This window comes from Cydia pomonella, chromosome 18, assembly GCF_033807575.1.
Source record: "Cydia pomonella isolate Wapato2018A chromosome 18, ilCydPomo1, whole genome shotgun sequence".
Classification (NCBI taxonomy): domain Eukaryota; kingdom Metazoa; phylum Arthropoda; class Insecta; order Lepidoptera; family Tortricidae; genus Cydia; species Cydia pomonella.
In genome coordinates, this window is record NC_084720.1 from 7,581,507 (window position 1) to 7,599,799 (window position 18,293).

General features: G+C 38.6%; 1 protein-coding gene across 2 annotated transcripts in view; it reads right to left on the bottom strand.

Annotated features, from left to right (window-relative positions):
- Window positions 1–18,042, bottom strand: part of LOC133527386 (titin) — a 50,126-nt gene extending 32,084 nt beyond the window's left edge. For both annotated transcript variants that reach the window (XM_061864351.1, XM_061864350.1), the window contains exons 1-2: window positions 14,997–18,042; window positions 14,658–14,899 (exon numbers count right to left, since the gene is read on the bottom strand). In XM_061864351.1, coding sequence (XP_061720335.1) covers window positions 14,658–14,899; window positions 14,997–17,840 — 3,086 coding nt within the window. In that variant the 5' untranslated portion in view covers window positions 17,841–18,042. The remainder of the gene's footprint in view (window positions 1–14,657; window positions 14,900–14,996) is intronic.
- Between the last annotated feature and the right edge of the window lie 251 nt (window positions 18,043–18,293).

Consider the following 18,293-nt stretch of genomic DNA (forward strand, 5'->3'; position numbering starts at 1 on the left):
TGTGTTAGTTTATTGTACATGTTAGGTAAATATTTAAATATATGTGATGGCTACGGTTGCATGGCTGTTTAATCAGATGGGTCGCTGCCAGAACAACGCGAGGCGAGTTGCCACCAAACCACAATTTATGAGGGTTTGTTGTACTTGTGATTTACCGAATATTTATAGTGACGGCATTTTTAAAATGCTATACCTGTATTAAATATTTTAAGGTATAATACTTCATTTATTTATGACAGTTTTCCTAAATCGAAACTGCAAGAATTATTGCTCTCCACAAAATATACGTGCAATGATGAGCAATCATTCTTATTTATTTAGCATTGTCTCAAAACTGTCGGCATTTGGGGTAATATTTTGCCGAGCAAATTTCAGCGGAAAGCATTTAGAAACTACGAAGACGCCGAAAGCTTGCGTTGGTTATTTATAAACAAACTATGCGGAAATAACTGATCGCTAAACACTTTGCGAATATCTTCACGAAATGTTAATAGTTACTTGTTTTACAAGGAGGCAATGTTGTTAACTACCCGTGCTAATAATATTGGCGAAAGGTTTAAACTGCCACCGAGTGAAAAACGATTTTTTTCACCATACCAATTCGAGGAAAATACTAACTGTAAAACATCGAACAAAATCAAAGCAAATCTAATCCATTTATCTGTCAAAATTATCATTTATTAGTAAATTCTACCAGCCAAAATAATAAACAACTCAAAATTTGCTTCAAATTACTTTGCCACTCTTGTGGACAAAATGAAACTATCTCATCAGATTTTGAACAAGCAAGAGAGTCGTTACGAGCAGATATGGTAAAAAATTCATTATTGAAATGCCTACTTATTTCTATTTTGTCACCTTAAGTCTCATGCACTTTCCGACATTTCCTCTCCACTTTGCACTTGCTGCCATCTTAAAATCTAATATCGTTTAATCTCCGTCGAAGGAAACAGAGGATAGTGCTAGGTAAGGAAGTGACACGGCCGAGTAGGCGTGACCTAGACGACTCCTACTCAGATATATAGCCCTGTCGTCGATCTCCTTTGCATTCGGTTAAGGCTGACGAATTACCTGGCCTTATATGTTATTTCAAAGAAGATGAATCAACTGTATCCTTAACCTTGTTCCAATAATGTACCTACGTACTTATGTTTCCAGAAGTTTGTCTGAATAATCAAAACTTTTACTGAATCAACGTTTCGTGTTATTCGGGTGTTTTAGAGGCAATAAACGTTTACAATTTTAATTTATTGCGTGACAACATAGCACACGAGCACGGTTACTAGAAATGCAACAAAAGCTAGCGAACATTGAACCATGCGAGACCTTCACAAATTGTGTAACGTTTGATATCAATGAAAAGCAGTAGCTACTCGTATTACCCAATGTTATGCTGATTGAGGTTGTGACTCAAAGATTCACTTCTCTATATTTGTCTGCCCTTTAGGATCGGTAACGAGAACGAGTGAGTGTCGCTAAATTTAGTTTTGTCACTTTTATCTCTCTTAATCATTTGTTTTATAAATACTACTCTTGTAGGAAGGAATATCTACGAAGGATATACCCACATAACCGGTTTACTCAGCTATAAAAATTATACATAGATTCAAACACATACCTACCTGCATTTTTATTTGTACGAAAATTGTAATAGCAACGTTTGGGGGAGATTTTAGAGACATCACTAAGTAAAGTACCGCTTTTCCATATATGTTAAAGAGTAATTTTCATTACTAATATTTATACATAATTCAATGCTATTTTAACTTTGAGCTTTCTCATTACACAAACGAGTTTTAAATTGCGGGTGTTACTAAATAGCACTTTAACTCAGCTCGCCAGCCGCCCACGGCTCTAGAGCAAATTGCCTACGTCTTAAATACAATAACCAATAACGTACCCGGTAAATAATATGATGACATTCATGACTCACATTATATTACGGCCTATGTCATTTGTTTGTATTTTTACACTTATTCGGAAATGCTTTTATTTACACTGTAAGAGTTAAAACCATATGTTTCATGGAGTGGCACTATATTGTTCTGAAAATTCCGACACTATAGGAAATAAAAATAAAGCTTTGTGTACAGTTGTTGTAAAATACTAACAACCATTGTACTAATGGTACTTAGTATATGTATAATACATAGTAGGTAGATCAACCATAATAAGAAACGTAATAAACAAAACAAGAATAGTTACCTATACAATGTATATGTAGATAGTTAATCATTAAATGGCCTTTACTATAACCGACGTTACCAAGACACGTTCGAGACATTAGTCATTAGAGCGGGTTGCGTAAGCGTCAGAAAAACCGAACGAATTCTTTACTATATACCACCATGAGATTATTGAAACTGTCACGTTAAGCCAAGGACTTTGCGTAAAACAGGAAAATTGCCACACCACAAGACGGTGCCTAGACGAGTAAATAAACGATGAATGTTATGAAAACGAAGGAGAGGCGCTGGCAACCACGTTTGCGTAAATATGTTAACATAACCTGCATAATAGCGTAAACTTTAACATACAAAATGACATCCAATGCATTGTTCCGAAGTTACTACAAACTGGTTAAATAACAACAAGAGGGGTATTTACAATATTAATTTTGATACTCATAGAGAGGATGAAAACCTAGTATCAAAACAAATTAAGAGCGTGAAAAATTTAAACCGTAGAACCTTTCCTGGAGTCTCAACCCAGTTGTAGGTTACCTACCTACACAGTTGTTAACGAATCATAAACATATTTAAGGGACGTAATCGTTATCACTTTACGCAGTAGCAACTACGGTTTTAATAGACACACGTCCGTAGGTGTAATGAAAGTTAAATTAAGTACTTAATTATCGACCATGTTGTGATGACTCGGCGAGAAGGAATGTTCTGACATAAACCACGTTACTTGGCACATAACAATATTCACGGGTAAGTGTTTAACACAGGGGTTCCCAAAGTGTGCGCCGCGGCGCCCTGGTGCGCCGTAGAAAGTAAAGAGGAGCGCCGTGAGTTCTATCATTATCCGAAACCACAAATATTCGCGGGTACCTATTTGAGCGCTCGCATCGGTAAATAATATAGCGTCGTGACACTCTTTTTCGACCGTGATTTTAAATTTACAAGGGCGCCGTTGCAAAATACTAAACTTGTAACTGCGCCGCATGGTGAAAAAGATTGGGAACCCCTGGTTTAACAGTTAAATGTGCAATGTACATTTTTTATCAAAAATATACTGTCTTTGTTATCAGGCTATCATCATTGCCTTGATGATAGTATATCTTACAGCAAACATAGAATGCAGATCATAGAATAAATATATGTAATTTGAGAATGCAATTAAAAATTCGCTCTCATATGTAAGCATGTGTAACGCTCAGGGACTGAAAAACCGCAAAAGACCGGTAACCTAAAATAAAGGTATCAATTGAATAGGTATCCAAAGCTAAGGGTACCCGAATAAAATCGCAAAAGACCGATACCTAAGATAAGGGTATCAATTGAATAGGTATCCAAAGCTAACGGTACCCGAATAAAATCGCACAAGACCGATATCTAAACTAAGGGTATCAATTGAAAAGCTATACAACTGTAACGGTACCCGAATAAAATCGCAAACGACCGATACCTACACAAAGGGTATCCATTGAATAGGTATCCAAAGCTAACGGTACCCGAATAAAATCGCACAAGACCGATACCTAAACTAAGGGTATCAATTGAAAAACTATATAACTATAACGGTACCCGAATAAATAAAATGTAATAGGTACATTTTTCAAACGGTACCGCTACAGTTGAAAGGGTACCGTACGGTACCGTTTCAAGTAGACTTCTACTTTGGAATCGAAGATGGCGGCTGTGCACTCGTCATAAAAGTCGTCATGGATATCGTTTTATAGGTTTTAGGGAGTGCAGATTTCGAAAATGATGACCATTTTGGAATCCAAGATGGCGGCCGTGCACTCTGTCATAAAAGTCGTCATGGATATCGTTTTCTAAGTTTTAGGGAGTGCAGATTTCAAAAATGATGACCATTTTGGAATCCAAGATGGCGGCCGTGCACTCTGTCATAAAAGTCGTCATGGATATCGTTTTATAGGTTTTAGGGAGTGCAGATTTCGATATTGATGACCATTTTGGAATCCAAGATGGCGGCCGTGCACTCTGTCATAAAAGTCGTCATGGATATCGTTTTATAGGTTTTAGGGAGTGCAGATTTCGAAAATGATGACCATTTTGGAATCCAAGATGGCGGCCGTGCACTCTGTCATAAAAGTCGTCATGGATATCGTTTTATAGGTTTTAGGGAGTGCAGATTTCGAAAATGATGACCATTTTGGAATCCAAGATGGCGGCCGTGCACTCTGTCATAAAAGTCGTCATGGATATCGTTTTATAGGTTTTAGGGAGTGCAGATTTCGAAAATGATGACCATTTTGGAATCCAAGATGGCGGCCGTGCACTCTGTCATAAAAGTCGTCATGGATACCGTTTTATAGGTTTTAGGGAGTGCAGATTTCGAAAATGATGACCATTTTGGAATCCAAGATGGCGGCCGTGCACTCTGTCATAAAAGTCGTCATGGATATCGTTTTATAGGTTTTAGGGAGTGCAGATTTCGAAAATGATGACCATTTTGGAATCCAAGATGGCGGCCGTGCACTCTGTCATAAAAGTCGTCATGTATACTGTTTTATAGGTTTTAGGGAGTGCAGATTTCGAAAATGATGACCATTTTGGAATCCAAGATGGCGGCCGTGCACTCTGTCATAAAAGTCGTCATGGATATCGTTTTATAGGTTTTAGGGAGTACAGATTTCGAAAATGATGACCATTTTGGAATCCAAGATGGCGGCCGTGCAATCTGTCATAAAAGTCGTCATGGATATCGTTTTATAGGTTTTAGGGAGTGCAGATTTCGAAAATGATGACCATTTTGGAATCCAAGATGGCGGCCGTGCACTCTGTCATAAAAGTCGTCATGGATATCGTTTTATAGGTTTTAGGGAGTGCAGATTTCGAAAATGATGACCATTTTGGAATCCAAGATGGCGGCCGTGCACTCTGTCATAAAAGTCGTCATGGATATCGTTTTATAGGTTTTAGGGAGTGCAGATTTCGAAAATCTTTCGAAATTTTGGAATCCAAGATGGCGGCCGTGCACTCTGTCATAAAAGTCGTCATGGATATCGTTTTATAGGTTTTAGGGAGTGCAGATTTCGAAAATGATGACCATTTTGGAATCCAAGATGGCGGCCGTGCACTCTGTCATAAAAGTCGTCATGTATACCGTTTTATAGGTTTTAGGGAGTGCAGATTTCGAAAATGATGACCATTTTGGAATCCAAGATGGCGGCCGTGCACTCTGTCATAAAAGTCGTCATGGATATCGTTTTATAGGTTTTAGGGAGTACAGATTTCGAAAATGATGACCATTTTGGAATCCAAGATGGCGGCCGTGCAATCTGTCATAAAAGTCGTCATGGATATCGTTTTATAGGTTTTAGGGAGTGCAGATTTCGAAAATGATGACCATTTTGGAATCCAAGATGGCGGCCGTGCACTCTGTCATAAAAGTCGTCATGGATATCGTTTTATAGGTTTTAGGGAGTGCAGATTTCGAAAATGATGACCATTTTGGAATCCAAGATGGCGGCCGTGCACTCTGTCATAAAAGTCGTCATGGATATCGTTTTATAGGTTTTAGGGAGTGCAGATTTCGAAAATCTTTCGAAATTTTGGAATCCAAGATGGCGGCCGTGCACTCTGTCATAAAAGTCGTCATGGATATCGTTTTATAGGTTTTAGGGAGTGCAGATTTCGAAAATGATGACCATTTTGGAATCCAAGATGGCGGCCGTGCACTCTGTCATAAAAGTCGTCATGTATACCGTTTTATAGGTTTTAGGGAGTGCAGATTTCGAAAATGATGACCATTTTGGAATCCAAGATGGCGGCCGTGCACTCTGTCATAAAAGTCGTCATGGATATCGTTTTATAGGTTTTAGGGAGTGCAGATTTCGAAAATGATGACCATTTTGGAATCCAAGATGGCGGCCGTGCACTCTGTCATAAAAGTCGTCATGTATACCGTTTTATAGGTTTTAGGGAGTGCAGATTTCGAAAATGATGACCATTTTGGAATCCAAGATGGCGGCCGTGCACTCTGTCATAAAAGTCGTCATGGATATCGTTTTATAGGTTTTAGGGAGTGCAGATTTCGAAAATGATGACCATTTTGGAATCCAAGATGGCGGCCGTGCACTCTGTCATAAAAGTCGTCATGTATACCGTTTTATAGGTTTTAGGGAGTGCAGATTTCGAAAATGATGACCATTTTGGAATCCAAGATGGCGGCCGTGCACTCTGTCATAAAAGTCGTCATGGATATCGTTTTATAGGTTTTAGGGAGTACAGATTTCGAAAATGATGACCATTTTGGAATCCAAGATGGCGGCCGTGCAATCTGTCATAAAAGTCGTCATGGATATCGTTTTATAGGTTTTAGGGAGTGCAGATTTCGAAAATGATGACCATTTTGGAATCCAAGATGGCGGCCGTGCACTCTGTCATAAAAGTCGTCATGGATATCGTTTTATAGGTTTTAGGGAGTGCAGATTTCGAAAATGATGACCATTTTGGAATCCAAGATGGCGGCCGTGCACTCTGTCATAAAAGTCGTCATGGATATCGTTTTATAGGTTTTAGGGAGTGCAGATTTCGAAAATCTTTCGAAATTTTGGAATCCAAGATGGCGGCCGTGCACTCTGTCATAAAAGTCGTCATGGATATCGTTTTATAGGTTTTAGGGAGTGCAGATTTCGAAAATGATGACCATTTTGGAATCCAAGATGGCGGCCGTGCACTCTGTCATAAAAGTCGTCATGGATATCGTTTTATAGGTTTTAGGGAGTGCAGATTTCGAAAATGATGACCATTTTGGAATCCAAGATGGCGGCCGTGCACTCTGTCATAAAAGTCGTCATGGATATCGTTTTATAGGTTTTAGGGAGTGCAGATTTCGAAAATGATGACCATTTTGGAATCCAAGATGGCGGCCGTGCAATCTGTCATAAAAGTCGTCATGGATATCGTTTTATAGGTTTTAGGGAGTGCAGATTTCGAAAATGATGACCATTTTGGAATCCAAGATGGCGGCCGTGCACTCTGTCATAAAAGTCGTCATGGATATCGTTTTATAGGTTTTAGGGAGTGCAGATTTCGAAAATGATGACCATTTTGGAATCCAAGATGGCGGCCGTGCACTCTGTCATAAAAGTCGTCATGGATATCGTTTTATAGGTTTTAGGGAGTGCAGATTTCGAAAATCTTTCGAAATTTTGGAATCCAAGATGGCGGCCGTGCACTCTGTCATAAAAGTCGTCATGGATACCGTTTTATAGGTTTTAGGGAGTGCAGATTTCGAAAATGATGACCATTTTGGAATCCAAGATGGCGGCCGTGCACTCTGTCATAAAAGTCGTCATGGATATCGTTTTATAGGTTTTAGGGAGTGCAGATTTCGAAAATGATGACCATTTTGGAATCCAAGATGGCGGCCGTGCACTCTGTCATAAAAGTCGTCATGTATACCGTTTTATAGGTTTTAGGGAGTGCAGATTTCGAAAATGATGACCATTTTGGAATCCAAGATGGCGGCCGTGCACTCTGTCATAAAAGTCGTCATGGATATCGTTTTATAGGTTTTAGGGAGTACAGATTTCGAAAATGATGACCATTTTGGAATCCAAGATGGCGGCCGTGCAATCTGTCATAAAAGTCGTCATGGATATCGTTTTATAGGTTTTAGGGAGTGCAGATTTCGAAAATGATGACCATTTTGGAATCCAAGATGGCGGCCGTGCACTCTGTCATAAAAGTCGTCATGGATATCGTTTTATAGGTTTTAGGGAGTGCAGATTTCGAAAATGATGACCATTTTGGAATCCAAGATGGCGGCCGTGCACTCTGTCATAAAAGTCGTCATGGATATCGTTTTATAGGTTTTAGGGAGTGCAGATTTCGAAAATGATGACCATTTTGGAATCCAAGATGGCGGCCGTGCACTCTGTCATAAAAGTCGTCATGGATACCGTTTTATAGGTTTTAGGGAGTGCAGATTTCGAAAATGATGACCATTTTGGAATCCAAGATGGCGGCCGTGCACTCTGTCATAAAAGTCGTCATGGATATCGTTTTATAGGTTTTAGGGGGTGCAGTTTTCGATATTGATGACCATTTTGGAATCCAAGATGGCGGCCGCACGGTGGGCTGAAAATCGGCCTTCATAGAAATAGAAACCGAAGTATTAATTTTGAACTCTTTTTATTGGAATAGCTTTTGTTGGGTTTTATTATGTCCAAAAATTAATCTTAGCTAATTTGGTTGGAAAAATAATTAATTATATTTTTTTTTTTCAAAATCTTTGTATGGCGCGTATCAGAAAAATCGAGTTTTCTCCGAAAATAAAATTTAACCGTAATATCCTGACAGATGATTTTAAACCCAATTATTCTTGATTTTTCCACAATTAGAATTTTCCTACGGGTGCTCTTTTTTTAAATCGATGTATTTTTTTAGTAATTTTTTATTGTAATACGGTTATACTTGTTACTTTTACTACAAAAAATTAATTTGGGTTTGATCGAACCAATAATCTACGAGTAGTGAATTTTTGTTTTGATCAAATGTATGGAGCGTACGAGTAAAATAGTTTTTTTTTTTTCAAAAATTAAAGGTATACTACGGTGATACTTGCAGATGATTTAAGTACCAATTATTAAGGATAATTTGTAGACATGCGCGAAACAGTACTTCAAAAAGTAATGCTATATCACATCACTTTTTCGAAAACGTAATGTTACACTGAGATATCACATCACTTATCACTCGAAACGAAACATTTACCCGAACGAAGACAGCGCGCGGGCTCGCGCGTGATGGCAACGTCACACTCATCACAGTACTAACTACATTACGCAGCGAGTGTTAGGACTCTAGGGCGTATCATATCGGCGCGTCGATCTATTACGAATTGCGTTTTTTCACCGCCATGTGATAGATCGTTTTTGTTAATGTTTTTATTTCTATAGTCGTAAAATATGCATCATAGATAAAAAAAATAAAAGAATATATCTGTTAATTACTGAGATAACGCCATCGAGAGTCACATGGTAGTATTTTTATTTGGGTATATCAATAAAATTATGATATGATACTGATATGAGAATGTACTGTAAACACTAGCTCACTATTAAACTAAAGATAAATAAGTAACTTCACTCGTGCTTAATTTAGTTTGCCGCAAAAGTCAACCAAACCAAACATTTCACAACAATAATAAACAGTAAATACGTTTTTGTTCGTCAAATTCAAACTCGCAAGCGAATTATCATTTAGCTGCATCATTATAGGTAAAATACTAAAAACATTGTAAGCTCTATGGTAACGCATTACAGTTTTAAATCGATTGCAGGTGCAAAAATACGTTATCGTATCAATTTAATGAAATTTGCAATAACTCAAATGCGACTGCTACCGACCGGCCGAGCGGACCGATCCGAAGTGTTCCGAAAGCATTGCGGAATGAGAGCGAGCGAGCAGTGAGTGCGGGTGCGAGCGGGATAGCAAAGTAATGATAACATGGCAAACAAACATCACACATCACACCATCACGTCTCATTGCTCATTATAGTCATTATACATTACGCGGATTGTATATAGACTTGAACGGACCTTTCGTACCGACTACCGGGTCAATCTATATTGATGCTTTATGAGTTTACGCGCGCTTCGGCCAGTCATGTGCTCGAGTAATGCTTGGTTTCTCGGAGTGATGCGTAATGCAATATTACGCGTTTGAGTGATATCTCATTTGTGATGTTACGCGCATTACTTACACATGTCTAATATTTTGACATAACGCGAACTTTTCTACCGTATGCACTTATTTAATAAAAAATAAAAAACTTATTTTTTCATGCTGAAATAACTTTTGCTCATTGTTTTAATTAAGTAGATAAATAATAAACATACAAGAGTTACAAGTAGAAAATTGAAAATAAAACCATTACATCCATAATTCACTACGCGTAAGTTATTGGTTCGATCAAACTCAAATTCATTTTTTGTAGTCAAAATAACGAGTATAACCGTATTAAAATAAAATATATCGATATAAAAAAGTGCACCCCGTAGGAAAATTTTAATTATGTGGAAAATCAAGAATAATTGGTTTTAAAATCATCTGTCAGGATATTACGGTTAAATTTTATTTTCGGACAAAACTCGATTTTTCTGATACGCGCCATACAAAGATTTAAAAAAAAAATGTAACTAATTATTTTTCCAACCAAATTAGCTAAGATTTGAGCTATATGTTTGAGCCTTTTGGGGTGGAAACCCTTGGGCCGTGGGGACCTGGCGCTCACAACATTTTTAAAGAGCTTTCGAAGCGCCTCGTGTAGGCAACGGGTGACAAGAGGGCTGGCTCTTACCTCGCACAACGCATTGGCATTGCTATCCAGCGCGGCAATGCCGCCAGCCTTCTAGGCACCTTGCCACAAGGCACCCAGCTGGAGCCAATTTTTTACTTATAACTTTAGTTGTAGTTTTAGTTTTGAATCTTTTTCCTTTTTAGCTTTATGTAGTTTTGTTTAAGGTATATTTTAATGTAGTTTTTATTTTTTATTTTTCAATAATATATTCTTAGCCGCTACTTACGATAGATTAATTTTGGGACATAATAAAACCCAACAGCTATTCCAATAAAAAAAAGTTCAAATTTAAGACTTCGGTTTCTATTTCTATGAAGGCCGATTTTCAGCCCACCGTGCGCCGTTACCTAACTAGTGACGGACGGACGGTCATTTTTTGGTAGGTACATGGAGATTGTATTCCTTACGTCCGACTTACATATTTAAATTGTATCAATTTTATAGTGACATCTGGTGGCGTAGTTTGCATAATCGGAAGTCGACTTTAAGCTAAAGTTAGAGATGTCTCGATTCAATTAATATAAATCGCCTCCATCTTAACTAATGATAACTACATTTCTAAGTGTCGCCCCATGAGTAAGACTGACACCGACAAGGCCAGAGTCGAAACGCGAGTGCAAGACATTCACCATGGAATTCGTGGATTTAGATAAAGTGAAAAGTAAAAGTAAGTGTTATATTCATAATATAGGTCCTCTGGGATCCTCAGATATCGATTTTCATCTCAATCTGAGCTTAAATGCCGAAATCAAAAATGGCGTGCGTTTTCTAAAAATTTGACCTCGGAATCATAATAAAGATTCTCTGGGATACTCAGATATCGATTTTCATCTTAATCTGAGCATAAATGCCGAAACAAAAAATGGCGTGCGTTTTCTAAAAATTTGACCTCAGATTCACAATAAAGGTCATCTGGGATCCTCAGATATCGATTTTCATCTCAATCTGAGCTTAAATGCCGAAAACAAAAATGGCGTGCGTTTTCTAAAAATTTGACCTCAGAATCATAATAAAGATCCTCTGGGATCCTCAGATATCGATTTTCATCTTAATCGGACCTTAAATGCCGAAATTTAAAATGGCGTGCGTTTTCTAAAAATTTGACCTCAGAATCATAATAAAGATCCTCTGGGATCCTCAGATATCGATTTACATCTGAATCTGAGCTTAAATGCCGAAATCAAAAATGGCGTGCGTTTTCTACAAATTTGACCTCAGATTCACAATAAAGGTCCACTCGGATCCTCAGATATCGATTTTCATCTGAATCTGAGCATAAATGCCGAAATAAAAAATGGCGTGCGTTTTCTAAAAATTTGACCTCAGAATCATAATAAAGATTCTCTGGGATACTCAGATATCGATTTTCATCTTAATCTGAGCATAAATGCAGAAACAAAAAATGGCGTGCGTTTTCTAAAAATTTGACCTCAGATTCACAATAAAGGTCCTCTGGGATCCTCAGATATCGATTTTCATCTTAATCTGAGCTTAAATGCCGAAATTTAAAATGGCGTGCGTTTTCTAAAATTTTTACCTCGGAATCATAATAAGGGTCCTCTGGGATCCTCAGATATCGATTTTCATCTTAATCTGAGCTTAAATGCCGAAATCAAAAATGGCGTGCGTTTTCTAAAAATTTGACCTCAGATTCACAATAAAGGTCCTCTGGGATCCTCAGATATCGATTTTCATCTTAATCGGACCTTAAATGCCGAAATTTAAAATGGCGTGCGTTTTCTAAAAATTTGACCTCAGAATCATAATAAAGATCCTCTGGGATCCTCAGATATCGATTTACATCTGAATCTGAGCTTAAATGCCGAAATCAAAAATGGCGTGCGTTTTCTAAAAATTTGACCTCAGAATCATAATAAAGATCCTCTGGGATCCTCAGATATCGATTTTCATCTTAATCGGACCTTAAATGCCGAAATTTAAAATGGCGTGCGTTTTCTAAAAATTTGACCTCAGAATCATAATAAAGATCCTCTGGGATCCTCAGATATCGATTTACATCTGAATCTGAGCTTAAATGCCGAAATTTAAAATGGCGTGCGTTTTCTAAAAATTTGACCTCGGAATCACAATAAAGGTCCTCTGGGATCCTCAGATATCGATTTTCATCTGAATCTGAGCTTAAATGCCGAAATCAAAAATGGCGTGCGTTTTCTAAAAATTTGACCTCAGAATCATAATAAAGATCCTCTGGGATCCTCAGATATCGATTTTCATCTTAATCTGAGCTTAAATGCCGAAATTTAAAATGACGTGCGTTTTCTAAAAATTTGACCTCGGAATCATAATAAAGGTCCTCTGGGATCCTCAGATATCGATTTTCATCTGAATCTGAGCTTAAATGCCGAAATCAAAAATGGCGTGCGTTTTCTAAAATTTTGACCTCAGAATCATAATAAAGATCTTCTGGGATCCTCAGATATCGATTTTCATCTGAATCTGAGCTTAAATGCCAAAATCAAAAATGGCGTGCGTTTTCTAAAAATTTGACCTCGGAATCATAATAAAGGTCCTCTGGGATCCTCAGATATCGATTTTCATCTGAATCTGAGCTTAAATGCCGAAATCAAAAATGGCGTGCGTTTTCTAAAAATTTGACCTCAGAATCATAATAAAGATCTTCTGGGATCCTCAGATATCGATTTTCATCTGAATCTGAGCTTAAATGCCAAAATCAAAAATGGCGTGCGCTTTCTAAAAATTTGACCTCGAAATCATAATAAAGGTCCTCTGGGATCCTCAGATATCGATTTTCATCTCAATCTGAGCTTAAATGCCGAAATCAAAAATGGCGTGCGTTTTCTAAAAATTTGACCTCAGAATCATAATAAAGGTCCTCTGGGATCCTCAGATATCGATTTACATCTGAATCTGAGCTTAAATGCCGAAATCAAAAATGACGTGCGTTTTCTAAAAATTTGACCTGAAAATCATAATAAAGATCCTCTGGGATCGTCAGATATCGATTTTCATCTTAATCTGAGCTTAAATGCCCAAATCCAAGATGGCGGGCGATCATTCAAATTGAGTGACCGGTTTGTATTCGTGTATCCGATCGCGTGGCAAGATACTTTTACTTAAGGGTACCGTTTGGACGGAAGCTTGTTTGGATACCCAAAGTATTGATATCGCTTCCGGAATGCTATTTTAACGGTCGGGTACCCTTTCAAAATTGTTTTAAAGTCTAAGGGTACCGTTTGGATGGAAGCTTGTTTGGATACCTAAAGTATTGATACCGCTTCCGTAATGCTATTTCAACGGTCGGGTACCGTTTCAAAATTGTTTTAAAGGTACTTTTATTTAAGGGTACCGTTTGGACGGAAGCTTATTTGGATACCCAAAGCGTTGATATCGGTACCGAAATGCTAGTTTAACGGTCGGGTACCCTTTAAAAAGACCGGTCAAAACCGTTTTTAAGGGTACCTTTTCAGTCCCTGGTAACGCTTCCAAGTCCATTACATTTATTTATTTAGCTATAATGTATACGTAGATGAATTGTGCTGTGTAAACGATGAATGTAACTACTGAATATAGAAATGAAATCATTGTGTGTCACGAATTTCAATTCAATACATCTAATCTTATTCACGTCACGGTTTCGTAAGTGGTTGAGAATTTAAAGATTTAAAAGACAATTAAATATTCCTATTTAATATTATCCGTTACTATATATATAAGAACAGTTGGGAGTTTTATTGTTTGATTGTTTACATTTTGTTTAGTTTCGCGTGATAGCATGTTTATTTGTGTCCCGCACAGGGATGACCCGCGGTGACCACGACACACAATGAGCTCGATTAGCTCACGGCCACTCTACAAAATACTGTTCAAAGCGGCCTATCGGTATTGATGATACAATTTCACGTAATAAATAACAGACTTTTACCGCTAATTTACCGAGGCATAACCGTGCTAAAAAGTGTGACGTTGATTGAACATAATGAATTTAATGGCGCCTAAAAAAAACAACTACACGAAAACCCGCATATATAATACCCCATTACACTGGTCCCTGGAACAAGTTTTCATCGATTTTCCCACTTAATACCCTTAACCATTTAAGGGGTATTCTTGGCGTAATCTCTTCAGTACACTGTACAATATGGAGGAATGACAAATATAGTTCAGTACTCACCCACAAGTGCAGATTTCGCAAATGCACTGCTCCTTAACAACAGTTTTCTCAGGTTTCTTGGGACCGCGAGGCCTGGTCTCCTCGATGATGACCCTCTCGTCGACGGTGGTCTTGTCGTCTCGCACTGTTTTCTTGTTGACCGTCTCGTCGTAAACAGAGCGGACGGTGGTCACATCTTCGGTGATGGCATGGTCTACCACGTCGTATTCGCGCAATACGTCTTTCGTCGTACGAACGTCGCTCTAACGGAAAAGAAAAATAAAAGACTAAGTATATAACGAGATCATCCACAAGCATTAATGTTTAATTAACTGTTTCCAGGTTTTGCTTAATACTTACCAAGTTTTTGACGTCTAACGACGAAGTATTGTCTACGTATACATTTGTTTTCACTTTATCATCTTCTTTCGCATCCTCGTAAGTGACTATCCTTGTCTTGATACCATTTTCATTAACGTATCTGATAACCTCGACCTGACTTCTTTTCTTTTCCACTTGGAACGATTTCTTAATCACATCAGTATTGCTGGTATTAATGACTGTTGTTTGCTCCTCGGTGTCTATTCCTTCATAAAGATCCTTAACATCTTCATTGATTTTTGTTCCAAAGGTCACTTTCTCGATTCTTTTGAATGGATATTTCTTGACTGTTTCAAGAATGTCCTTCAAAACTCTATCATCTATGTTTCGTTTGATAACAATGCTCTTATCACTGACTGTTACGTCTTTCTTAGATTGTGTAGATTCAATGATCTTTCTTAAGTCAGTTATAGATGTGAAATCCTTGATATCCCTTGAAGATAAAATTATATTTTCTTCAGTATCCTGGCGCTTTAGGTGGTGCCTGGGTTCCGGTCTACCAAAAGGTGACATTTCTTTTGGTCTTTTTGGCCTGTCGTCATCGGTTTCGTAGACAAACTTTCCATTCCAAGTCCCAGTACTTTGCTCATAAGTGGTCAACGTATCCTTTGTTTGAGACTTTGAGCTAGTTTCTTTAGTCAAATTTTGCTTTTCAATGTTTACAAAATCAGTTGTATCTTTAATGTTTACATTTGAAGACTGGGTATCGGTTGTTGTTGATTGATATGTAGTGGAATCAGTAATATTAGACCTATCAGTAGTATCTTGGATTCGCTTATTCAAAATATCTTCAGTATCAGTGTGCTCCGTTAATGCTCTTTTCTTAGTGAAATCGCCTACATAAGTATTGCTTGTTGAGGCTATTTCCTGGCCATCTTTTACCAAAAGCGATTCTTCTGTAATCTGAGTAGAACTTGTGGGGACTCCTTTTTTCCCTGTATCATAATGAGATTCTTTATCAAGTACATGCCGACGGTACTCGTGTTCTGGTTTGATTCCGGTACCACTAATATTGTGACTCTTTTCATATGTGGAATGGTCCTTGCTATCGCCCCATTCACGGTGAGAACTATCGACGACGGTTTCCTTTCCATCGACTATTTCAATTCTGTATGAAGATGTAGATGCTTGTTGTGCGCTGCTTGTGTTACTCTTCATAATTTTAGTAGAAAAGTTAAGATTCTCGGCATTTCCTACATTCAGAATACCACCAACTTTTTGCAATTCGTTTTGAATAGTTGAATCGTAGCCATAAAAGTTGGCCGAATCGGTCTGATTTAAGTTCTTTCTTCTCTCATTAGCAGTTTCATTACTTTTGCTGATGTTTTCAACAATATTGCTACTCCTCTGAATGTTGGTAGTATCAGAAGTTGACGCGCTACGCTGTTCACTTACTTTGTGGCTAGTTGTATCTGATACAGTTGTATGCTTCTGTTGGTCAAGGATATGCTTTGAAGTGTCAGATGTGGTCGTTTTACTCTGTTGATCTGTGATATGTTTTGAAGTGTCTGAAGTTGACGCATTATATTGTTGATCAGAGGGTAGCAACTGCTCTTGCGTAGAACTAATTTGCCGCTGTTTTACATTATCTTTTTCGGAAATCTCACTTGAATGAGTGGTAATCTGGTTTCCGTCTTTAACAAGCTTTGAATCTTCTTTAATGTTCATTTGACTGGAAGGTTTATGGCCTGGTTTCCCAGTATCATATTTAGACTTCATATCATAATTTTGCACACTGTGTACGGATTGAGGCTTAATGCCAGTGCCACTTACACTAGCGTAGGCTTCACTGGTGGCTTTCTCTTGGGCATCACCCCATTCCCTGCTCGAACTGTCGATAATGCGTTCTTTACCGTCAACAATTTCCACTACATAAGACGATGACGATGATTTAGTCACATTGCTACTTTTAGCCTCACTGGTTTGCGACGTGCTGCTGTACTGTTTTGTATTGACGTTCTTGTCCAGAGTACCTTCGCCTCCATAGAAATTTGAGGAATCCGATCGTATAGTTTGCATGTTTTTACCTTTAGGGGAGAAGTTCTGGCCAGTTATCTTATCTCCTGTTATATTTTTGTGATGTTGGTCTGAACGTTGATGCTGTTGCGATGATTGTTGAGTTGAACTAGTCGTCGTAGCTTCAGTGGTAGCACTAGTGTGCGCTTTCGAAGACTGAGATGTAAGTTCTTGACGTTCCATCTCGAGAAACGAATTAGTAGAATTAGCGCCTTGAGATCTTGACAAAAATTTCGTATTCACGCCGGAATTGTCACGAACCGAGTTATCAATAAAACCGGTATTAAGAGTCTGACTGCCGGTAGCGTCGATACTGCTTTCAAGTTGACTGCGGCTGTGACTAGATCCTGAGCGCTGCACAGATGTTGAGGACGATTGGAATGTTTCATTGGTCGAGCTCTGCTGGTGTGAAGTCGAGGTCTCGTGCAGGGAGCTCGATACAAACTCGCCGGTGGTCGACTGTACCATATCGCTGACATGGTGATCTTGGCGGGATTGAGACAGCTGGGATAAATCAGTTATGGAAGGTGCTTCGGCGATTATGTAGTGAGGGTGGCTGTTGTAAGCTTCGGACACGGTGGAGCCGCTGTGCGACATGTTGTCCGAAATGTCCGTGATCATGAGAGGATCTTCTTCTTCCACCTTCACCTGGATGTAGCGCACTTTCTTGCCGGAAGACACCTTCTGCAGAGTATTGCTGCTGTGCTGCACGGTCGTGGACGTGCTGGAGCTGGATTTCTGCACACTACTCGCACTGGTTGACGCCTCGGACGTTTTCGATTTAGTCTTTTTATTTTTTATCGTCATTTTGGTCCCACTTATTAATAAATAAACGATTAATAACTTATAGTAAAACTGTAAACGAGATCCTTAAATTACGATTAAATATTTTTAAATAGTCTTATATAAAATCACATAATTAGTCAAACAATTGCCGTGTGTTATGTCTCGCGGGTCGTTCGTGTTCGTTGCCGCGTGGTGCGGTGCGCGCGCTCCTCGCGACTGTGCCGCGGATTCTGCGCGTGCGACGCCGCCGCCGGTCACCGGCGCCGCAGCCCCCCACACCTTGACGTCGCCCACTAACCTTCGAGACACGTAAGCGCTTACATCTCGTTGGATTCGGACCAAAAATGGTGTAAATGAAGTAATGAACTGCGATAACTCCTCTTAATCACGGCTTGTACTAGAAAACATTGATGCAATCATGCAGTTAAACGTTTGTCATCCAAGGACGAACAATTACGTGGGTGGTTTTATTCA